The following is a 24,170-nucleotide window of genomic DNA, read 5'->3' on the forward strand; positions in this document are numbered from 1 at the left end:
GCGAGTCGGCAGGCCGCGAGGCTGCCGCACAGCCTCACGGGAGTTGCGGTTCCAACCCTACCCGCTCAGAGGACCCTGGCGCGGTCGTTGTAAACTGGATTGGAGGCACTGTTACCAGGGAGTGAACCTGGGCAAATGTGTGCCATCAGTCGAAGACTTGGTTTCTTCATCTGTAAGTTGAGGATGATACCCACCTAATAGGGGCTTGTACTGATCTAATGGGATAATTTTTTAAAGTTTGTTTAGGTAATTTCTACATCAACATGGGGCTCAACTTCAGGATCCTGGGATCAAGAGTCACATGCTCTACTTACTGAGCAAGCCAGGCGCCCCTCATTGAGATAATGTTTAGCTCGGTGTCTGATATATAGTAAGCCAGGCCCTTAATAAATAGCAGTCACTATTAGAATGTCTCTTATTCCCATCTCCCTCTCCTAGTTTAGTAGGCACACTTGGGCCAGGAAAAAATAATTTTATCCTATATGTGATCTGGTCAGATTTGCATTTGTGAAAACTACTCAGCCTCAGAAGAGACCAGGCTGCAGGCTCAAAAGCTAGTGGGCTGTTTGTGATGCAGCAGAAATGTTATGATCTCCAAACACGTGCAATTTTGAGACGAAATTTGACTTTCAAAGTTCTGTTAATGCTAGAGACTCTATTAGCACATTTTTCACCAAGACAGCCTTTCTTAAATTTTCATGGAAATTTAATTAGAACTTGAGTTCTGAGTTATGGACTTATCCTTTTGCTCCTAGATCAGGTGTCTATGTGTTTTACATAATTGATTAAACTTTATATTTGCTACTTTTAAAAAAGAAAATACTGAGTGCATGAAGCAAGGGAGGGAGGAGTAAGACAGGCAGGGAGCAGACCATGTGGGGTCTTACAGGCTCGGGAAAGGAGTTTGGACATTATTCTTAATGCAATAGGCCACTGGAAGGATTTAAGCAGAGGAATTACATAACCATATTTTTTTGGTATCCATGTGAACAACAGATTTTGTAGAGGAGGCAAGATTGGCAGCAGGGAGACTTGTGACAAGGTTGTAGCCTTTTTCCAGAGGTGACAAGATAGAGGGTGGGCAGGGCAGTAGGGGTGGGGAGAGAGCTATGCATTCTAGATATGTTTTATGTATAAAAGATTATGTGTAGAATAGAAGTGATTTTATGTACTGGAAGGTACGATTTTATTGAGCATCTTCAATGTTCTGTGCATGAAGAAACGATATAAATTTGATCTCATTAATATTTTTTGAGGAAGGTACGTCTTGAGACAAGAATAGAATTCTATCAGTAATAGTATGACAATGAAAATACAAAACAATGTAACAATGATCTTTTGCTTTATCTCTACTGCATACATTTCATAAACATTTAATCATTTAACAAAGTGTGTATTCATGTTTTTACTGTTGTATATTCATCCAAATGAATGCACATTTTTCAACATGGACTGCATTTCTAAGTTTGAAGGGGGTTCAAGCTGTGGACCTCAGCTGCATAGGCCAGGAGGAATGGAACTTCTTTCTGGTATGGGTTTGTGAAACCCATGCCAATAACCATGGAGCACGTTGTGAACACAAAGTGCAAGGGTGATGTTTGCATGTTGGACCAGACAAATAGTTCATTTCCATTGTCCCGTATTTTTCCAAAACGTTAAAAAAATTTTTTTTTAATGTTTATTTTTGAGAGAGAGAAAAAGCACGAATGGGGGAGGTGCAGAGAGAGAGGGAGACACAGAATCTGAAGCAGGCTCCAAGCTCTGAGCTCTCAGCACAGAGCCCAACACGGGGCTGGAACTCATAAAAGCACAAGATCATGACCTGAGCTGAAGTTGGATGTTTAACCGACTGAGCCACCCAGTCGACCCATTTAAAAAAAATTTTTTTTTAGTGTTTACAAAATATTTTAAGAATGGGTTCCTCTTATAATAAAACACTTTAAAAAATGTAACAGTTAACTTGGGGTGTTCCTTTTTCTTTCACATGCTTGTAAATAGCCGAATCTTTCTTGTTTTTATATCAAATACTTAGAAGTAGTTTATACTAGGCTCCAATTTCACACCCATGGTTTGTAATCAGGAGGGGAAAAAAATTAGGAGGGAGAATCAGGAGAAAGGGTGAAGAAAGGCAAGAAGCGGAGAAAGGGGGAACTCAGCAAAGGAGGGCTGTTTGCAAGTAACTTCCCTAAAGACTTCCCAGCCTCCTCCCTGGTTTTCCACAGCCTCTCTGGTCCTTTAGAACGTTTTCTCCTTAGAAGTAGAGGAGTGGGGAGGGGTCTTGTTACAATACAAATCCTGTCCATCCTCTGGTTCAACACACTTCAACAGCTCCCAGTCCTCTGCAGAATTAAATCCCAAATCTTTTAACTTAGCCCAGTTTGGTATCTTTTGACGCTCCAGCTACCCAGCCTGGCATCTTCCAGGTTTTGAAGGGCGGAGCCTAGTTCTTTCTTGCCTCAGGGCCAGCTACTCCTCCCCACTCCAGCTTTTCACCGTTTTTTTTCTTCCTGGGACTCCGCCTCCCATTTTTTCCTCTGTCGTGTTCATTATTTTGTAGCACTTATTTCTGTGATTAGAAATCCATTCAGGTGCATTCACATCTATTATCCAAAAGTTGGACCCTCATCCCTCGCAGCAGTCAGGCCTGGTCAGTCAGCTCCTGCAAGGTTCCCAACGCACTGCCCTGTGCCCGCCACACAGTAAGCATCTATTGGTGACTGATGTTTAGGTCAGTGAGTCATCGCAAACAGCGGCTGAATTAGGAGAGTGCTCAACGCAGAGAAAGGGGCTCCTGAGGTCTTTCTGGGCACTGAAGCCCCGGTCGCCCACCCAAGCCCCGCAGGAATGCTGTAGACTCACAACCGCCAGTGATTGGGGAACCGCTTCCGGCAAGGTTGTCCGCTGGCACAACCTCACCCAACTCCTAGTCCCCTGTAACCCGGCCTCTCCTTTAGGCGGCGCTGCAGGCCACAGCAGCTGAGTTCAGCGCAAGGCATTGCGGGATTTGTGGTTTTTGGGGGCAAATACCCAGGGCGCTTGCGCACTACAGAGGCGCGCGCCTCCCGCCTCCCCCCCCCCCCCCCGGCCGCCGTATCAGGATTCCAGGTCCTTGCGAAGGGCGGTCAGGAGACGGCGTTGCAACCGAATACGCCTCTATAGTCGGCCAGGGATTAGCCGGGTGGGAGTAAGAATCTGTTCTGCGTGGGCCATAGCGGCGCCCAAGAAAGCGGCTGGACTTATCACGCCCCCGCTCCGGAAGTGAGCAGCTTCTGGCGTGGTGCATTGTGGGGGGCGTAGTCCTCCTTCCCGGGCGGTCCTTCGCGGCGTCCCCGGGGCCGACTCTGGAGCGCAGGCGGGCGGCCGGGTGGGTGGCGCGGCGCGGGCCGGCGGGAAGCGTATTCTGGGCACGGGGCGCCGGGCCAGGCCGGCTGCGCCGGGCGGCATTAGTGGGAAGCCGCCTAAAGACCCGCCCGGCGCCGCCCGTCGAGGGGGCGGGCGGCGGCAGACCGACCGGGTCGTCGAAGGGCTTAGGAGGCCGGTGGGCAGGGCCGAGGCGGGCCGCGCGGCGCAGCCATGCCAGGCTTTACGTGCTGCGTGCCGGGCTGCTACAACAACTCACACCGGGACAAGGCGCTGCACTTCTACACGTTTCCCAAGGACGCTGAACTGCGGCGTCTCTGGCTCAAGAACGTGTCCCGCGCTGGCGTCAGTGGGTGCTTCTCCACCTTTCAGCCCACCACGGGCCACCGTCTCTGCAGCGTCCACTTCCAGGGCGGCCGCAAGACCTACACGGTGCGCGTCCCTACCATCTTCCCGCTGCGTGGCGTCAACGAGCGCAAAGTAGCACGCAGACCCGCCGGGGCTGCAGCCGCTCGCCGCAGGCAGCAGCAACAACAACAGCAGCAACAACAACAGCAGCAGCAGCAACAGCCACCGCCGCAGCAGCAGTCGTCGCCGTCAGCCTCCACTGCCCAGGCCTCCCAGCTGCAGCCGAACCTGGTGTCTGCCTCTGCTGCTGTGCTTCTCACCCTTCAGGCCGCTGTAGACAGCAGCCAGGCTCCGGGGTCCGTGCCCCCAGCTCCCACCACTCCCACAGGCGAAGACGTGAAACCCATCGACCTGACCGTGCAAGTGGAGTTCGCCGCCGCCGAGGGCGCAGCCGCCGCCGCCGCCGCGTCGGAGCTAGAGGCTGCTACAGCAGGGCTGGAGGCCGCAGAGTGCCCTATGGGTCCCCAGTTGGTGGTGGTGGGTGAAGAGGGCTTCCCTGATACTGGCTCCGACCACTCATACTCGTTGTCGTCAGGCACCACGGAGGAGGAGCTCCTGCGCAAGCTGAACGAGCAGCGGGACATCCTGGCGCTGATGGAGGTGAAGATGAAGGAAATGAAAGGCAGCATCCGCCACCTGCGTCTCACTGAGGCCAAGCTACGAGAAGAACTCCGCGAGAAGGATCGGCTGCTGGCCATGGCTGTCATCCGAAAGAAGCACGGAATGTGAACGCACCCCCCCCCCCTTTGGCTTGCTGGACTCCCGGACCTAGAGGGACCTTAGGCCGCTGCTGGTGAACTCCCCTATATTCCTGGGACACTGGTTGACAGTACTGAAGCTTAGGGCAGCTGGACTCTTTTGCTGGTGGCCTGACACCCTCTCTTGTTTTCTCCTGAAGCAAGGTCCTGAAGTTTGGGACCTCAGACTCTGCACGGGTGACACCAGCATTTATGACTTTGTCCCCCATTCTTCACCTCACCCCCTGTTTATGTTGCAGGTTCTGGTTAAGCAGAGGCTTCAGAACCACTGAACTTGAAACTTAACCCCTCAGAATGCAGGTCGGCTGCCCAAGGACTATGGGTTTAGGAAGACAACACCTTGAGGTTGGCCAGCATTGGGACAACTCTTCCGTGTGTAGTGATAAGAGATCCAAGTAACATCAGTTCTCCTTTTCCTGCTTTTCCTTCCCAGGTGCAGACTGTGATTCTGATGGGAACTGTGCCTCTGCCTATTTAGGACCTCTCTCCCCAGGAGGCCATCTACAAGGGGATCTAGGTGACCTGCTGTTGAAGATCCAGCTTGCCAGGGACTTAGGTTTATCTTGTTATGTTTGCTACTGGTTACAAATTCTATTTTCTGTACAATTAGTCAGACTAAAGTTTTCACTGTGTTTGTTTGGCAAAACGAATTAAACAGAAAGTAAGGTTTTAATTTGGGTTTCGCCATTTTATTTTGATAAAGACTCATTTAGGTATTCCTGAAACATGGGGAAATAGGCCTCCCAACAGGCCTCTGCCCTGGGTCTCAAGGACCAGGCTGATCCGGAGAGTAGAAATGCTTCACTGACCATGTTTCTCCATAAAGGGGCCCTGAGCACATGGACCCTGGCCTCGTAAGGTTCCTACAGAGTTCCTGGCCCAGCTCACTCCAGAGTTTGGAAACTGCACCAAATGGTCCCAGTTTGTCAGTGGATTGGGAGAAGGAGCAACTGAGAACTAAACCGACTGTGACCCCTCACTTCTCTTGAGGGTTTTGAATCCTTCATGATTTTAAGCTGGGGTTGAATTTCACTCACCATTTTAGCCCTGACACTTAGTACAGCATCTGGCACACATGGGCTTGCAGTTACTTAAGTCAGTGAAGACCACAGCTGGAGCCAGCCATGGCTCCTGCAGGCATAACTCTTGTACAGATACCTTGGCCCTGGTACACTTTGAGTGTGGAGGAATTGGGATTTGTGACCCGGTGATTCATTTTCTTGGCTGTTTTTATTCTTCTTTAGATGGGAGATTACAGGAGTGAGGTGATGTTTTTATCCATAGGTCCAAGTAATTTAGCTCAAAGCCAATAGGGAAAGGCAAATATCTTTAAAGCTTGCCTTATCTACTGTATTTGGGCACAAATGGACACTTCTTGGGCTCCATAAAACATGACCCCCTTCTCTGTTACTTTAGAAAAAGCCACTTCCCTGGGGACTTCCGTTTGTGAACTGCAGTGACAAATGTTTCTCTAGTCTCTGCTCTCGGCCCCTTGGCACTGACTTGAGAAACAAACAAGTCTCTGGTGGGGAGGAGGGGTGGAATACAGGTTGTGCAGGTGCCTGGTTGGGGAAGGAACTGGTTCTCTGCCTTCCTAGGGTTAGTTCCAGCTAATCATAAATAAGGTGGTGGAAGCACAGCATTCCCCTTCATGAACGGCTACTAAACCAGTCTCTCACATGTCCCCACTCTCCACTAGGATTGAGAGCTTTCCTAGGCTCAGTCTATGTCCTTTAGTGTATCTTAGCTCCTGTTTGTTGAAGGGACTTAACACTTTCTACTTTGGCTGACTTGGACCTCTCAGCAGCACTCCCAGGATAGGTGAGGGCCAGGCTCTGGCCAGGACTGTGGTGTCTGGAGGTTATGTGCACACAGCCTATCCAGTGTTTTAGCTTTTAGGGGGAGGGGGCCTGACAGCTTAACAAGGGAGGCCCCAGATGCACACAAGCAGGACAATGCAGAGTTTTCACTGGATGAGTAAGAAGCTTCTAGTCAGGCAAATTAGTACAGACCTGGGATTTTTTTTTTTTAATTTTTTTTCAACGTTTATTTATTTTTGGGACAGAGAGAGACAGAGCATGAACGGGGGAGGGGCAGAGAGAGAAGGAGACACAGAATCACAGAATCGGAAACAGGCTCCAGGCTCCGAGCCATCAGCCCAGAGCCTGACGCGGGGCTCGAACTCACGGACCGCGAGATCGTGACCTGGCTGAAGTCGGACGCTTAACCAACTGCGCCACCCAGGCGCCCCCAGACCTGGGATTTAATAAACAGAAGCTCGGCCTGGGTTTACCAGCCATCCCCAAGAAGCGAATATATGTGTGTGTGGGGGGGGGGGGGGGGGGGGGGGGGAATTGTTGAAGGTGCAAAATTTATGGAAGAATAGGAATACTGAGTCTTGGCAGGAGGGAAGGCATGGAACTGCCAGGAAAATATTTTCCTTACCTGTGGTTCACCTGGGTTAGCTGCACAGCATTTACCCAACAGCCCTGACTTAGAAACAGGCCTTACTTTAAATGTTTGTATTGCCCAGGAAACGACGAAAATAAGTGATGAAAGGGCAATGGGTGGGAAGGAAATTATTGACAATCTGGTCACTTAAATCCTGGGGAAAGTTTGGGTGAGTTCTTTTCTCGTTAATAAAAATTAAACCCTTCGGGGCTCCGCCTGCTGCAAAAAGTAAAATAAAACGAACAACAGCAACAACAAAAAAAAACCACAGTATGACTAGGTTTTGAAGACCCGAACTGTACAAGATTACTCTTTGTCTCCAGCTGAGCCCCACTTGAGCATTTGAGTCTCCAGCCGAAGGAAAAGCCTCGACTGCTCGAAACCAGCTTTGGGCCGGGCTGGGCGCATGAACATTGGGACAGCAGAAACTATGGCTTTTGCCCTGGCTAGCTTTAGAGAACCGCTCCAAAGAGTCGAAGTGGTGGCCAGAGCACCGAAGAGGAGGGGCGTTCGGGAGCGGAAACAGCCCAGGGGCCCAGGGAGGGGCGGCTAGGCCTGCTTGGGGCCTGGCCAGGCACGGAGGCGGGGCCCACTCCAAAAGACCGCGCAACTTGGGCGGGGCCAGACCAGCTGGGACCTGGCGACAACTGAGCCCTGACCCTTGCCTGGCGCCAACCTCGGGTGTTCCAGAGGCTTCCGCTAGACCACAATTCTCAGGGGCTCGCCCTGGCAGCCTCCCTCCCTGGCTTAGCCTCACCTCCCGCGCTGAGGGCTGTGTCTGGTCCCCAGCGCATAGCACACTGGGAACTGTAGTTTTCTCCTGGCGCACCTACGCCAGAAAGGAGGTCGGGGGAACTGCGTTTCCCAGAGTGCAGCGGGGTGGCGAGGGAAGGCAGGGGGGAAGGGACAGTCGGTCGCAGACCGCGCTGGGTTGCCGCCGCCGCCGCCGCCGCTGCCGCCATCGTGCCAGCCCCTCGGGTGAGTGTCGGGGCTAGCGCGCCGGGGCGGGGGCTGGGCCGCTAGAGCCGCGCTCTGGGCCGCCTGGAGCCTCCGCTACCAGTCTCCGGGCGCCCCCCCACCCCCACCGGCGGCCCAAAGCCGCGCGGGGACGGGGCCATGTGTCGCGCGCGGCTCCGCCTCCCGCCGGTCCTCTGAGGCGGCGGCCGAGGGGAACACAGAGACAGGCGCCTATCCGGCAGTGTGGTGCCTATAGCGGGTGCAGCGGACTGCGCTGTGGCCAGGCTTTTTTTTCTCTGGTCCAGACCACCCGGATGGGGCTCTCCGGGCCCCGCCCCGTCTGGCCTAGCCCGGCCTGCCCGAGTCCCGTAAGCTCTGCAGGCAGGCTAGCGGGACGACCCCAGCCCCACGTCCTGCCACCCGCCAGCGAAGGATCCGGGGATGGGCAAGCGCCACCCGGCCCGCTCCGGAGTCAGCATTGGGTAAGGGCGCTTTCCTGCCGCAGCCCGGGATTAGGACTCTCATCCGTTTCCCAACCATAGCAAGGCTAGGATATAGGTGAATGCTTCTCCCCTGCTTGTCTGCACGTTGGGAGTGAACAAAACCTAACTCCCACTCTGTGGAACTCATGCGTAGGTTCCTGCGTGGAGAGTAGGGTCAGGGAATCTGGAGCGAGAGGGCTCCATGTGGAACTTAACCCTCCTCCAGCCTTGGAGGATCTGGCCTGATGCGAGGAAGCAGCTCTGGACTGGTAGGCTCAGACCCCGCCCTTCTATCAGAGACCAGGCCTCAACTGTGGTTGGGTTGGCCGGCTGTATTAGTGGAGGAGGGGAGGAAAAAGCCTAGGAGGTGAGGTTGGATATGAGAGCCCCCAACACGTTATTAGACCTGCTCCAGTGCATTCTAATCCTCACATCTGCCCTTTCCAGTCATTTGCCCTCTTCCCCAGAGGAGAATGATTCCGTAAGATTGGTGGTGATAAGGTTGGATTTAATGGAGGGGAAAGTAGGATTCAGACCTGAAGTCCATAAGCCCAGTGCCAAATAAGAGACTGGGCTTGAGATGACATTGGCGGTGAGCACTTTTGGGCCGCAGGGCTCAGATTCAGATTCTGGGGCTCTTCTGAAGCGTGGGTGGGAGAACTAGAGTTGAAAGTTGCAGAAAGTCAGGCTTCTCTCACATGCTTGCTCACTTCTCACCAGGTGGAGTAACCTGTTTACAGGCAGGAGGCTGGTTGAACCTTGAGAAATTGCCTTCATTGATGAATCCAATGACCCCCTTGAGTCCTGGGAGAAGAGGAGTATCTAGCCTTAGAGTAGTCTTCTGACAGGCTTTGTAAAGGTATTTCTGATTGAGTGATGATATATTAAGAGACCAGTCCAGAGAGGACCATGGGATTTTGGGAAGAGACAGCTTGTCGAGTCTTGATTCCTCTGACCCAGTATAGCTTCTGAGCTATAGTTTCTGTGAGGATTAAAGAAGCAGCTAAGTCTCCGTAGGCCTGGCTTCAGCAGCAAGCAGATCTCTTAAGAAAGTTGAGTTAGGCCCATGATGCAGGAAGCCACCACCGCTGGACGTTTTTTTTTTTCCCTTGAGTATTTCCCCGGGTGATATTTTTCTGGTCATTGGGCTCTAGCTTTGGCAGTTTTTCTGCAGTTGAATTGCTTTGTCTAGTCATTCTCCCTGATTAAGGAGAACAGGCAAAGATCTGTCCTGATCTCCTGATTCCCTTCCCTCTGTACTCAAACCTCCTAGTCCACATGCTGGCCCATAAACATGTGGAAGTCAGGTTCATTCAGCAAGCTCAGGAGAGGTCTGGTTTGCTAGTGGACATGGGCAAGAAGAAGGGACTGCCCTAAGAACATACACAGGATCCCTATGATAGAATCTCTTAGTACTAGAGACAGCTGTTTCAAGACCCTCTGAAGATTGTCAGGATTCCTTTTGTCTAGGACACAGGTTTCACGTGAGGTAGGCTTACTGCTATGGATCAGTTTGCACATTCCAAGGCCCTAAGTGACTTTATGATAATGGTTTTCTTCAGGGTCAAAAAGATACCATTCCTTCTTGAAGATTACCCAGGAGGAGGAAGAATTCCGGTTTCTCCCTCATTCCAATCCTAGAAGTTTTCTATAACTTCTGTGTCTGGGCTTAACTAGCCATTACCCGGCATCCTGACCCCCAGAAGTCCTTGATCTTTCTGGAATTTGGCAGGCCATCTGTATCTCAGAGATAAGAAGAGAGTCCTGAGATTCTCCAGAATCTGTCTGCACCTTCTATTCACATAGGGCTGACTTGGAAGTGGAGTTTGGCATGAAGCAGTCGAGATGTGGCTGCATAAGCATGGGGGCAGGGTGTGAGGATGCCTAGGTTCTCAACTCTAAACTAGGTCCTTTAGTGACATAGAGTGCACTTCTCCTTTTTTTTTTTAAAGTTTTTATTTATTTTGAGAGAGAAAGAGCACGCATGTGTGCTGGCGGAGGGGCAGAGAGAGAGGGAGAGAAAGAATCCCAAGCAGGTTCCACTCTCAGCATGACTCAAAGCTGTATCTCATGACTGCAAGATCATGACCTGAGCTGATGTCAAGAATTGGATGCCTAGCCAACTGAACTATCCAGGAGCCCCGGCACCTCTCCTCTCTGAGCCACATCTCACTTAAAAAAAAAAATTATTGTTTATTTTTGAGAGAGAGACAGTGCATGCAAGTACAAGTGGGGGAGGGGCAGAGAGAGAGGGAGACACAGAATCTGAAGCAGGCTTCGGGCTATGGGCTGTCAGCACAGACCCTGATGCAGGGCTTGAACCCATGAACCGTGAGATCATGACCTGAGCCAAAGTTGGACACTTAACCGACTGAGCCACCCAGGTGCCCCTGAGCCATATCTCACTTTATTCTGCTGTCTAATTTTAGAACTGGAAGACACCTCATATTAAAATATTCTAGAATTCCTCTACTGGAACATTAGTATCTTTCTTGGAACTTTCTTTTCCTTTCTTACCAATGATTAGTATTATTCAACAACCATTCTTTGGCCCTTTTTGTGTAATAGGCTCTGAGCTGAAACTGAAGGTAGCAAAATGAGCCCTACCCAGTCCTGGTGCTGGGGAAAGGAGGAAATGTTACTATTACATACTTAGGGCTAATGTTACTATTATGTACTTAGGGTCTTTTGGCACAGAAGAAGGGGCTAGAGCACAGATGAAGAAAGGCTGTTAGTGAGCCTACTCTCCTCTCTGCTTCCAGCAGGAACCGTAGAGCAAGGCATTCTTCCACTGGTGTGTGCAGGAAGGTCTGGGGTCCCTTGAGCAATGCTGTCACCACTCCAGATTGCTGTGGCTTTTGGGTCTAGCTGCTGTCTTCTACAGCCTGCTTCTCTGTCCCAGGGGTCTCTGCTGGGCATTCTCCCACTGTCTGGGACTCTCACCAGCATTTTATGGTCTTCCCATTCCCTGAGTGGAGCCTGGGTGTGTGGCTTCTGCCCCTTTCAGTAAGACCCTCTCAGGTCACTTTTTTTCAAATGCCCAGTGCCTCTGAATGGTACCCATGAGGACATCTGCCCAGAGTGAGAAACAGAGCTGCCCACCCCCCAGAGATAAAAGGGAATAGTCCTTTTGGAGAGAGGGGATCCAACAACGTTTCCGCAGGATGGACATTGAAAGTTGAGCAGGATTTCTAAAGAGCAGGGGTTGAACTGAACCTCCTCATGGAGATTTTTTTTTTTAATTTTTGCTGATGGGCCCTCTGAGAATGTTTGTGTATTTGAGGTTGGATTTGAATTGGCTACCCCTTCCCTGGCTTTGAGACTTTCTTGCTTTGACCATATGTGATAAGAATTCCTGAATTGCTCCCTGAGGGAGTCAGCAGTGTGTGGGTTATCCTTGGAGTGACTTCCAGGCCCACGTGATATGATCATTTTGGTCAGCATCCTGGGCACCAGGTTTGTGTGGAATCATCCTCCTTCTCATCCTGTCAGCTAGAATGTGTCTTCCTGGGAAGAATCCTTTGTGCAGGTCTGGCTGTGACTGTGGAAGTGTCTTAGTGGCCAGGGAAGAACACTGGAGGGCTGGGGGTGGCCCTGCTCACTGGTCCTGGGTCTCCCACCACCACCTGACCTGCTATGGCTTTCTTTTACTGCCCTGGGTCTTACTCCTTATCTGTTTGTGGTACCTGCTATGTGCCGACTCCCTAAGTCCCTAGAGTGGAGAGGAGCTACCCCTGAGAAGGAGAACCTCCCCCTCATGAGAGTGGTATTTTTGAGGTGCCTGGGAACTCAGGACTGTTTGCTTCAGTAAACTGAGGAAATTCTGGGATGTTTTTTCTTTTTTCTTTCTCTTTCCTTCTTTCTTTCTCTCTTTCTTTAATGTTTATTTATTTTTGAGAGAAAGAGTGAGAGAGAAAGAGAGAGGGAAACAGAGGATCCAAAGCAGGCTCCACGCTCACAGCATAGAGCCCGATGTGGGGCTCGAACTCATGAACTGCGAGATCATGGCCTGAGCTTAAGTTGAACCCTCAACCGACTGAGCCACCCAGGCACCCCTGGAATGTGTTTCTTAAAGCCTCTGATACTTCAGAGCCACTGGGTCTCACCAGGGCAGAGACTGCTGCCCCCTGGAGTGATGTCTGTGTGTAGAGACATTGGTTCCATTTGCAGAGGTGGTTTTACACCCAGGCGAACGCAAGTACTCACTTGTCCCTATGGTATAGTCCTACTTTGACCAGTTGAGCATGCACTGAGGGTCTTTCTGTACTGAGGGGAATGGAATTTGTTGATTTCAGAGGGCAAGAAAAGGCCTGGGCTCCATTCCTCAGCACTTCATTTGTTACCTCTACACTTTATGTTACTTGACATTGGCTCACAGCTGTTCTAGTCCAAGCCAGTTTTGTGGATATCTTAATGCTGGCTATGCCAGTGGCCCTATGTAGTCTTGAATTTTTTCTTAACCTCTTGGAGTCCTGGTTTCTGCATCTATAAAATGATGGTAATCATACTAGCTTTGCAGCTGTGAGGCTCAAATGAGAGAACACATGTAACTGTTTTTTTTTACATTTATTTTTTTTATTTTTGAGAGAGAGACAGACCGTGAGTGGGGGAGGGGCAGAGAGCTAGAGAGACACAGAATCTGAAGCAGGCTCCAGGCTCTGAGCTGTCAGCACAGAGCCTGACATGGAGCTCAAACCTACAAACTGTGAGACCATGACCTGAGCTGAAGTCGGACGCTCAACTGACTGAGACACCCAGGCGCCCTCATATGTAACTGTTTTGCTTACAGAGGAAGTCATTCCATTCAGCACTCCGGAGACTCCGTGTGCATCTCTTTATTCCTCTGCTCACCTCAGTCTCAGAGTGTCATGGCAGTATTAGCCAGGCATGGTGGTAGCAGACCATGGGGGTGGTCACTTAGGGGCTTTAGGCCCAACTGGGGAGCCAAGTCCATGTATACCTGACCAGGAAGTTCATGACCTGGGGTTCAGTTCATGGATGGGGGCTGTCTAGGACAGGGTCCCTAGAAATCTCTGGGTCATGTGGGAAAGGGAGGCTACTTAGGGTCTGAGTAAGTACAGAGCAGGGGGACCAGAATGCAGATCTCAGAAATTAGCTTCTGGGCCGGCCAGGGTGTCCTGAAGGTTCTAGATCCCTCCTCCAGGCCAAAGAGGAGGAAAAGGCCTTCACTGGAGGCACTTAGGCCTCAGGGGTCTGCCCCAGGAAAGGGTTCTGTCCTGGCCAGCCATTCCGGCACTAGACCTTGGCTGATTTCTCTCCAGACTTCAGGCAGGGGAATGGTGGACTAGGCAGTTGGGAGTCCTGGATTGAGGCTGTTCCATGGTGTGGTATCCTTGTAGGAGGCTGAGGTAACCACCTTCTTTCTAGTTCTTGACCTCGGTGTTCACTTAGGACCTGACTGACTCCTTGCAGCTGGGTCTTCCTTTATACCCTCAGTTGATTACCCCTAACATCCCCAATTACTGGTGAGGAAACAGGGTCAAAGGGTCATACAACAAGGGAGAGGAGGAATAGGCTAGAGGCCAAGCCTTTGAGGGTGTGGTTGTGTGCCTGCTGTTGAGCCACAGCTGACCTTCTTTCAGGTGACCAGGGCTTTGGGAATAAGTGAGGGGGTTGGACCAAGCCCTCCAATAGACAGATGACTGGGTAGTTGACAAAGGACTGTTTCCTGATGACTTAGAAGGTGCAGGTAGAGAGGAGGTGGGTCACTTAAATTCGGCAGGGTTCACCCAGAATTTGCTCCTCCTCCAGAGAAGGAGAGCTGGGCCAGGCACCATGGCAACAGGGATGCCCAGGTCAGGGAGACAGAGCATAAACAAATATGTTAAGTGTGACAATCTCATTCAGTGATAAGTGCTAAGAAAACAATACAAGATGGTGAAATGAGTGACCAGTTACTTTAGACTGAACGGACAGAGAAGGTGTCTGTGAGGAGGTGACATTTGAGCTGACACATATGTGACACGGAGCAGACAAATGAAGATCCAGGGAGAATAGTGATCTGGGTAGAAGGATCAACAGTTGCAAAGCTCTTGGGTGAGAACAGGCTCAGCATGTTCCAGGAACAGGGACATGCCCAGACTGGCAGTAGAGGAGGGGCAAGGGGTGGGTTGGGTGGCAGATGAGGTTGGACAGCCAGGAGGGCAGGTCACCCAGGGGCCTTGAAGGCAGTCTAAGTGGTTGAGACTGTCAGTGGAGAATGGGAGGGAAGTCACTGGAGGGCCATAGGATGTATGAGAGTAATGGCCATGGTTGATGCTGACTTCAAGGATCCCCCTAGAAGCTTGGTGTATCTGCTGACATGCCCTGCAGGCCTTGGTGATGGGTGCTCAAAAAAAGACAAACATGGGTCTTTCTCTGTATCAGTCTGGAGTTTGGAACATCCTCTTCCCCATCACTCTCCTGCCCCCAGCCCTGCCCCAGGTCCAGCTAGGCCAGGATCTCTGACTTGCTGAGATGGTAGAACTGGGCTGTGACTTCGCACGTTTGGGAAAACTGTGAGATCATCCCCCATGAAAACGCCTTTTGTTTGGGTTTGGTGTGGAAGTCTGCCTGGTGCCTTTGTTTGGAGGCAGAAGCCCTGGTTCAGGCCTGTATTGCCCCTCTCTGAGAAAGTCAAGGTTAGAGGTTAGGGCTTCAGTGCTATGTGCCCAGGAGCACCTCTCTCACTGGGTGGTCTACTCATTTTTACCTCCAACCTGTTGTCTCTGGGAGTCCTGGCTCTGGAGTCCACTAAACCTGGTTCCATCTAGTTCCACCACCCATTAGGCTTATGGCCTTGAACAAGTTAGCTAACCTTTCTGAGCTTCATTTTGCTCGTCTCTAATGTGGGAATCGAGTCACAGGGTGTTAGGACCAAATGCATGTAAAGCCTTTAGCACATGTCTATACCTAATACGTATTAGTAAAAATGAGATGTTATCAGGTAGACACTGCTATTTAAGTTTTGTCACTGGAGGGGCATCTGAGTGGCTCAGTTGGTTGAGCGTCCGACTTCGGCTCAGGTCATGATCTCACAGTTCATGGGTTCGAGCCCCACGTCTGGCTCTGTGCTGACAGCTCAGAGCCTGGAGCCTGCTTCCGATTCTGTGTCTCCCTCTCTCTCTGCCCCTCCTCCACTCACACTCTGTCTCTCTCTCCTTCAAAAATAAAAAAAAAAATTAAAAAAAAATTTTTTTAAAGTTTTGTCACTGGAAACACTGACCCAGAATTTGAGGATAGAAATGAAAATTTTCTGTTGTCTAATGGGGTCTTCTGGACAAAAGATTTTTTTTTTTGGGGGGGGGGCAAAAGATTTACCCTGGGATCTTTGACAGCCTCAGGGAGTCTGAACAATCTGAAATTATTCACAAGGCTGGGACATCCCTACCTCTGTGCAAATTTATTGGGAGAGGGTCACAGTTTTTGAGACATTCTTAGAGGGTCTTTGCACCCACAGAGACCTAAAGGTCAGTGAAGGCTGATGCTCAGTGGGCGAGAGGTCATCGAGGTCATTTCTGCTCCTCGAGGAGCCTGGCCTCACTCAGCCTGCGGACTGTTGGGGTGAAGCAGGAGATGGCGTGGTCAGCGGTCCTCTTGGAAGAACTGTAGGAGAAGCCGTCACGAAGGTCAGTCCCCAACCTGATATGAGGCTGCTTCTGAGCCTTGGCATTTTTCTTTTTAGACTGTTCTTTCTGCAGTATATGTATTAGAATCAAGGTCAGGGCTTGCTGGCCATCCTGGGGAACATCCTCCCAGCTTGGCCCAGACCCATCCCTGTGTTGCTTGGGATGGGGGGGGGGGGGGGACTTTGCTCCCTGCTTCTTTTTCTGGATGCAGGAATGCTGCCTCCCAGCCAAGAGCTGAAAGCTTTATGGGAGATTTGGAGTCAAACTGTAAATCCTATAGTTTGCTGAGCCACACTCTGTGCTAAGGGATTGGGGTGGGATGGAGTGGGTGTGGCAGGAACCACACTGGAACCCTCCCAGCCCAGAGCCACAATGTTTAGGCAGAGGAGTGAGCCCTGGCTGTGTTAATATGGTTTTGCACATGGGGTTGGGGTCAACATATGAGTCTGGGAAGGAGGACCCAAATAGATGGAATCTGAGGGAAGAGTAGGAACTTGACCAGACAGATGAGAGGAGGGAGGACATCCCAGTAGGGGGACTCATAGGGTGAGGGTGGGGCAAAAATCAGTGAGCAAGCACTGAGTGAGTTCTGTTCTATTTGTGTGTGAGCTGGATGGAGGTAGGACAGAATGCTAGGGAGACAGGGACAGGTATGGATGCACATCTGTGGAGTTTCAAGATTTAATCCAAAGGTGAGGCTGTTGTACAGAAGAGACATGGCCAGCCTTGTGGTTTAGAGCTCAGGGGCACATATTTAGCAGAAAGAAAGTGCTGACTTCAACCAGAGGACCCAGTGTAAGCCCTGATGTACTAGTTGGACTTGGGGCAAGACATATCACTAAACCTCAGTTTTCCCACCTGTAAAGTGGGATGACAATGGAATCTGACCACATGGCTACCATGATCAGTACCTGGAAATAAACATATCAGGGTCAAACAGGCCAAGAACAAGGTTGGTATTGGCTTCAGGGACCCTATTTGGAAAAGGCCTCAGTCTACATAGTTTTGAAGGTTCCTTCTCACACTTTCTGGTGCCCCCAAGCAGTCTCATTCCTTAGGAAAACACACTTTGCCCTGCCCCACTGGACCAGAGTGTCTTTCTGTCCCTTTATCTGCCCTCCCTCTTCACTCCACCACTACTTCTGCCAAGTAGTTTTTGTATTGGCAAGTTAACATACCTTAAGAACAATATTGAAAAGGGAGACACCCCCCCCCCATACTTCCTCTGCATCACTGTCTTACCACATGGCACCACTTTTCTTGTCTTTGGGTCAGCTTTTATTTAGCCTTATTTTCCCTTACCCTCCATCTCCAGCTTTCCTGTTCCCTGCCCTTAACTCTTTTCTTGTGCCCAGACACATACTTATGCTTTTTCTTCTGATCGGCATACTCTTTCTCCAAGGCCTTCCCTGAGGACTGCCCAACCTTGCCGAGGACAGAGGGAGAGATGGCCCTTACCCGTTCTTCTAGCTTTCCCTCTGCCCCAGAGCTCTTGGGGTAGGATACCATGGGGCTAGGCCACAGTGAATGAGCCAAACATAGTGAATATTAGGTTGGAAGAGGCAGAGATTTGAGATGCAGCAGAGATGGCTGGGAGTGGGGGGGGGGGGTAGCTACAGTCTGACCCCTTGGAAATGTGACCATGACAGCAGCTGAGACTAGCTTTTGACCCTATGCTTTTCCTACAAGTTGATTTGTTTCTTGGCAGAGTATAAACTGGGACACACCTTGTATTCCTGTGTAGCAGGCGTGCCTGGGTCCAGTCTTTCTCTTCTGCTTGTTTTAGACTTTTCTTGGACATTTCTTAGTCATCTTAGCACTGAGCTCCTATTTTTAGTGCCACCACCTCCTATGGGACCTAAAATAAAGCTGGCTCATCTTCCTGGCCCCTCATTGGCTGAAGTATTGGTCATAGGCTGGGAGATTGGCTGGATTGGGACTAAGCCACTGGCCCTCTACATTATCTATCCCGGCTGGCTCCTCTGGCCTTGGGTGAGGTTATAGGGACTAGAGTGAACTAGCAGGTTCCCTTGGTGAGGCTTCACAACCACTGGCAACATCAGGGTTCCACCCCCTTACAGAGGAGGGAGCTGAGGCCCTTCTTGGGGCAATGACTTGCATCAGGTCCCACCACTGTTAATGGTTGTCTGCCATTAACAGACACAACGCAACTCCTCACTGCTTTGGTTCAGAGTCCTGTTGTCAGAAGATGGGGAGGTAGTCAGACACAACTGCAGAACAACATACAAGTCTGCCATTGTGGTATCCTTCAGTGAGATGTGGGCTTCCTATCTGGGAGGGGCCTAGCAAAGCCAGAGTGGCTCTCGTCTACGGCTTGAGTTTCCTTCTAGCAAGCCTTGGAGCTGTGATGTCTATAGCTGGGAGGGGGTCTCCCCGCCTCCCCCACCAAAGACCAGAGAAGGGCAGCCCCTTCCAACGGAGGCAGTGCTGGGATGGGGAGTGTGAAGAGATAATCGCCTCTGTTTCCCTTCCCAGACCCCCTCAGTATTACTCTCTGATTCTTTGAATTCATGTTCCCATCTCTGAAGTGGGTAGGGGTAACCCTGTCATGAAGAAATGAATAGATGTTACCTGTGCTCAAAGAAGTAAACTGCTCCCTTAAGACTAAAATGGAGGATCACTTGCTGTTTTATTGCAAGTGAGGACTTGAGGAGACATCTCCCCCTACTCTCACTGGGTCTTCCTCCACCTCTTGATATAGCCCTGGGGCAATGTTGATGGGACTAAGGACATTACACAGATATCTGTAATTTCTGACTTGCAAAGTGGGAAGAACAGATTGTTGAGAGAATTAAATGAAAACATGTGGGGAGAGTGTGTGTCGTTAGCTCCTTCTTAAAGCCCCATCCCCCATTGGGCATTGAAGGGCTTGCTCTGACTGTCCTGGCTCCACCCTCAGCACCTATCCTATGTGCTCCACATCCTGGGAGCCCCTTTGTTTCATTAGCCAGAGCTCCTCAAAGGAGAGTCTGAGTCTGGTCCACCTCTGGGCTCCCTGCACTGGTCTGTATTGGGAGGGGCCTCCTACCAATTCCCCAGGACCTCTCTATAACAGACCTCACCAAAAGACTCCCTCCTCGAGGAGGCCAGGAGGGGTAGGGGTCAGTGAAGAAACCGCAGCTGGCTACCTCCTGTTCCCTTGGTACCAACACTTCCCTCCATGTCTTGCTGATCTTGCAGGTCTCAGTGAGGCCGGGTGACGCTCCAGAATGGGAGACAAGCCAATTTGGGAGCAGATTGGATCCAGCTTCATTCAACATTACTACCAGTTATTTGATAACGACAGAACCCAACTAGGCGCAATTTATGTAAGTCTCCAGCTCTAGGGCCTGAACAGGGTCCCCAAGGGATCCATTCAGATGTTGGGCCAGTGTGTCCAGTTCACAAGTTCTAGCAGCCCTTACCGGATTTGGCTATACTCTTCTATCTAAGCTTCTGTCTGTGGCAGAAGGGGCCTGAGGCTTAGCCCAACTACCTGGTCTACACGTTCCCTTCTGTCATCTTCCATAAGAGTAGGGATCCTGTATCCTTGGCAGGTTGTTACGGGCTTGCCATTCCATGGTCCTGAGAGTGCCTCTGGTTCCAGATTGGGCAGCAGCAGACAGATGCTAGGGCTCATGGTGCTTTCTGGAAGTGGCAGGTATGAGCATCATCAATGCAAAACTGAGTTCTCCTGGAGGTCTTAGGTCCAAGTTTCCTTTTGAGGGCCAAACACCCCTGAATGCTCATGGTAAACAAATGGGGTTAGCCCAGGGAGACTGGTGTGTCTTTAACCCTTCTAGGCACTTGCTATTTTAATGATCATGTATACCAAGAGCTACTTGTATTTGACCCTGCCAGGACTCAGTCACAGTAATGTGATTGATCAGGCCATTTCTAGCAGGTCTGTCCAGAATGGAAATGATAGGAGTCATCCAGCATAGCCTGAGAGCCTGACTGGGCTGTGGGCAAAGCTCTCTGTGTGTCCAGAAACTCGGGGTCAAGTCTGAAGAAAAGAAAGGGATCTTACCAGTGGAAAGCCAAATCCAGTAAATGCATTATTTGGTTGTCATCATAGAGAGTTTTAAAAACTTGAATTGATATGACTCTGGGATCCTGGCGCTTCTGTTTTATTTGCTTCTTAAAATCAATGAAAGCAGCCCCGACCCAGAGAAGAGAGCGTGGTCCTAAAAGAATGCTTTATGTATGTCATTTTGTATAATCCTCAGCATATGTCTCTTTTAAAGATCAGAAAATAGAGGGGCGCCTGGGTAGCTCAGTCGGTTAAGCGGCCGACTTCGGCTCAGGTCATGATCTCGCGATCCGTGAGTTCGAGCCCCGCGTTGGGCTCTGTGCTGACAGCTCAGAGCCTGGAGCCTGTTTCAGATTCTGTGTCTCCCTCTCTCTGACCCTCCCCCGTTCATGCTCTGTCTCTCTCTGTCTCAAAAATAAATAAACGTTAAAAAAAATAATAAAAAAGAAAGAAAGAAAGAAAGAAAGAAAGATCAGAAAATAGAAAAATATGTAACTTGCCAAATATTATAGCTGGTAAGTAGCAAAGGCAGTTTTGAGTTCTGCCCCTGAAGTCTGTGGCAGGAAAAATATGGAGGGGAGGGGATGAAACTAGTGGGTTGCATGTTGATGTAGGTAGGGTCCCAGGCTAGGCCTTGGGAGGCCTTGTCAGCCTCCATTCTTCCCTCACCTCATGGGTGTCCTTATGGGAGTGGCCTCAGTAGAATTCAGCCTGAGCTCTAGAGATGGTAATTGAACATAGAATGTTTCCAAGTTATTTCTCATGGGCTTCGCTAGTACTGGTGCTGACTGACCACATAGCAGGATGACTTTTGGCTGAGCCTTGACCACATAATAGGCAGCCTAGGGCTCATGCATATCAGAGGCCATATAACTTCTTTGTTTTTGTTTTTGTTTTTTAGTTTATTTATTTATTTTGAGAGAAAGAGAGAGAGCGGGGGAGGGACAGAGAGAGAAGAGAGAGAATCCCAAGCAGGCTCCATGCTATCAGCTCAAAGCCCGACACAGGGGTCTAGCTCATGAATTGTGAGATCATGACCTGACCTGAAATCAAGAGTCAGACACCTAACTAACTGAGCCACCCAGATGCCCCCAGGGGGCATATAACTTCTTGAATAAAAACCAGGAAATGAACTTACTAAATAGGTTTGTATTTTGTTAGCTTTTCAGAGCCTGGGCTCTGGGAAGATAGGGTGTAATTAAAGAGGTTGTTAGTAGTGTAAAGTATGGAAACTACCTTCAGTTCCCTTCTTTATAGATAGGGTAATTGAGTTTTGGACTCATTTTTCCAAACAAGGTCCTTTTCAGGGACTCAGAGATAAATTCCTTTTTCTCTGAGGCCCTGACCCCATGTTTTCTGGTTTTCAGATTGACGCATCATGCCTTACGTGGGAAGGACAGCAATTCCAGGGGAAAGCTGCCATTGTGGAGAAGTTGTCTGTAAGTAAAGGCCAGGGTCATGCTTAAAGCAGCTGCTTCCCTGCCTTGCTGGCCACAGCCCATCACCCCCTCTTTCTTTTGCAGAGCCTTCCGTTCCAGAAAATCCAGCACAGCATCACGGCGCAGGACCATCAGCCCACGCCAGATAGCTGCATCATCAGCATGGTTGTGGGCCAGCTCAAGGTAATAGTGCTGGTAGGGAGGAGTGGGCAGGCAGAGGAGAGCCCTGCGCACCTGCCTTCCCTGTGATGTGACCTGCTTATCAAGGGACACTCGGTGTCTAGAGCTGTATAATTCAATACAATAACCACTAGTCACATTTTCATATTATGTTTCAATTTTAATGGCAATTTTTAAATTGCATTAATTAAAATGAAAGTTAAAATGGAGTTCCTTAGCCGAACTAAGTATATTTCAAGTGCTTATAGTCAGTCACTGTGACTGCCTATTGGACAGTGCAGACACAGACTGATTCTGTTGTTACAGAAAGTACTATTGGAGAGTACAGGTTTAGAGCCTTTCCGGAAAAGGGACAAAGGTATAGGAGCAGGGTGGGGTTGTGGTGCTAAGATACTGGGCCTTCATACTGCCCTGAGGTATAGGTGGGCTTTCTGTCGGCAGCTGGTCCTAGATGGGCCAGCTGGGTGCTGAGTTGCAGTCCCTTGCTGGAGTCCATGTTGCCACTTCCTGAGCTGGCTACTGGCTCCGCCACCTGCTGAGCAAAGCAGATTCCTGGAACTCCTGCTTCTGTTTGCATTCTCCTTTCCTCTTCCGAGACCTATCCTCTTCAAAGCCTTCAGCTCCTCAGTCCCCCAAGAACTCTCATGGGAACTCCTACCTGTTGTGCTCCAGCAGACTGAAGCCAGATTTTTAATTTCCAAAAAGCTTCTCCTCCTTTCCAAAGCAGGACAGGTTGGCTGCCCGTCGACCAGGTCCCAGTCTCCTGGACCTGTGTCACGGTGGGACTCTGAATAATAGGCCCACATGGCCTTCTCCGTAGGTTAGGTGGGGCCTTCTGGGTTAAATAAAAGGGCAGAAAGAGGGGCCCCATACGCCTCTGCCATGGACCCAGAAGGACCTGCCTTGTGGCCTGGACTTTCCTGTCAGTTTTTCCTGCCTGTCCAACATGCCCTGCCCAGAGTTTGTGTTCAGATAGGCCATTGGGAGTGAAGAGGTCTTTTCAGGGGCCTCGGTGCCTATTTTCCAGGATAGGGTCAGTAAGCATGGCCCATTTCCCACTTGGCTTCAGGTTCATTCTGCTGCTTCTGTCCCAACTCAGAGTCCCTAAAAGACTGATTTGCCTAATTGCTGATGATAATTCCCAGAAACCCCAGCAATTTTAGAGATAGCACTGGTTAACTGGGCTCCTACCTTAACTATGCTTCATCCTGATCTTCTGCAGTTTGGCTGGAGGTGTCTTGCCTTTTTTTTTTTTTTTTTTTTTTCATTGCAAATGTTATATATGACACGACAGGAAACATCACCAGGTGACATTGCTTCGTTTTGCTCTTTGATTTGCTCTTTGTTAGAGCTTTGATTACAGTGTGAACTCCGTTTTGAGTCTTTTCTCACCTACTTGGCCACAGTCAGTATTAACAGTAGTTTCTCTGAATTGGACTAACTGGTGTAATCAGACGCTAAGATTATTTAGGTTTTAGGTACTGTAAGTTATGCGGTGAGCACTACAGAACTCTTTCAAATTGATCACTGCTTAGAGACATGGGCTCAGAGGCAGGTGTGTTTTCTGCTCTCTTACGGTGGCTAATTGGTGATGTATTCTACAGTTTAAGTGCATGTAGCAGTGAGAACTGCCATCTGTAGCCCTATGTGCCCAGTGCCATGTTTTGTACATTATATCAATTCACATTCATAAATACACTTTGGCTATACTGGGATTTGAGTCCAAGACCGTAGGGCCTGATCTCAAAGTCAGCATTCTTTGTCCTGTTCCCTTGCAACTAAACTCCCTTCCTGTTCCTTGGCCTACTTACTGAATCATTTTTTTTCTCCTCACAGGCTGATGAAGACCCCATCATGGGGTTCCACCAGATGTTCCTATTAAAGAACATCAACGATGCTTGGGTTTGCACCAATGACATGTTCAGGCTTGCCCTGCACAACTTCGGCTGACCTCCTCCCAGCCAGGCACTCATGCTGTTTCCTCCTCCCTCCTCTCCCCAATATTATTCACACTCCTCCAGATGCTCCAAATATCATACACAAATGAGCAGGGCCGCGGTGGGAGCGGGCGCAGTGCGCTGCTGCTACTGGGGTATTGTGCATGATGTTTGGACACTAGACTAGTTGCATCTGACAGGAGAAGTTTGTGTTGTACCAGCGCATGCCTTGGAAAGACTTAAGTAATGCAAAAGGTTGTTTTTTTTTTGTTTTGTTTTGTTTTTGTTTTTTAATCTACTGACAAGTTGCTCTAGTAACCCAAAGAAGTGAAGGAGAAAGCAGCTGCCTCACCGCCCAGATATTGATTTGTTCGGATGTTTCAATGCCTCATGATACAATAAAACCACAAAAATTTTCTTAACAGTTTAAATTGTTTTAATGAGTTTAATAGTTGGCTGGGCATCAATAACTACCCTGCCCCATTGTCTCTCTCATGTCTCACCTTCCCACCTCCCCCCCCAACTCAGCAATACATG

At 49.9% G+C, this 24,170-nt stretch overlaps 2 protein-coding genes and 2 long non-coding RNA genes across 7 annotated transcripts; 3 read left to right on the top strand and 1 right to left on the bottom strand.

The window, feature by feature from the left end:
* The first annotated feature begins 23 nt into the window (after positions 1-23).
* On the top strand, positions 24-5,199 carry LOC123382367. Its single transcript, XR_006590638.1, has 2 exons — positions 24-172; positions 4,960-5,199. It is a non-coding gene; the product is annotated as an uncharacterized LOC123382367 (long non-coding RNA).
* On the top strand, positions 3,104-5,199 carry THAP11 (THAP domain containing 11). The gene has a single exon (XM_003998138.5). It carries the CDS (start codon positions 3,574-3,576, stop codon positions 4,495-4,497), a length of 924 nt encoding a protein of 307 aa, XP_003998187.3. The 5' UTR covers positions 3,104-3,573; the 3' UTR covers positions 4,498-5,199.
* A 2,601-nt stretch (positions 5,200-7,800) lies between these two features.
* On the top strand, positions 7,801-24,064 carry NUTF2 (nuclear transport factor 2). Of its 4 annotated transcripts, none has more exons than XM_023245313.2 (6): positions 7,845-7,955; positions 15,876-16,044; positions 19,246-19,373; positions 21,445-21,516; positions 21,601-21,699; positions 23,533-24,064. In XM_023245313.2, exons 3-6 carry the CDS (start codon positions 19,275-19,277, stop codon positions 23,644-23,646), a joined length of 384 nt encoding a protein of 127 aa, XP_023101081.1. In that variant the 5' UTR covers positions 7,845-7,955; positions 15,876-16,044; positions 19,246-19,274; the 3' UTR covers positions 23,647-24,064. The 4 variants fall into 4 exon arrangements, with proteins under 4 accessions (XP_023101080.1, XP_023101081.1, XP_006941691.1 ...); XM_045046692.1 differs by lacking the exon at positions 7,845-7,955 and adding an exon at positions 9,156-9,275; XM_023245312.2 differs by lacking the exon at positions 15,876-16,044 and having other exon boundaries at positions 7,801-7,955.
* Positions 15,602-18,531, bottom strand: LOC111558020. The gene is made up of 2 exons (XR_002738469.2): positions 17,772-18,531; positions 15,602-16,110 (listed from the first exon to the last, which is right to left on the bottom strand). It is a non-coding gene; the product is annotated as an uncharacterized LOC111558020 (long non-coding RNA).
* Positions 24,065-24,170: the final 106 nt, after the last annotated feature.

This window comes from Felis catus, chromosome E2 (genome assembly GCF_018350175.1).
Source record: "Felis catus isolate Fca126 chromosome E2, F.catus_Fca126_mat1.0, whole genome shotgun sequence".
In the NCBI taxonomy this organism is placed as follows: Eukaryota; Metazoa; Chordata; class Mammalia; order Carnivora; family Felidae; genus Felis; species Felis catus.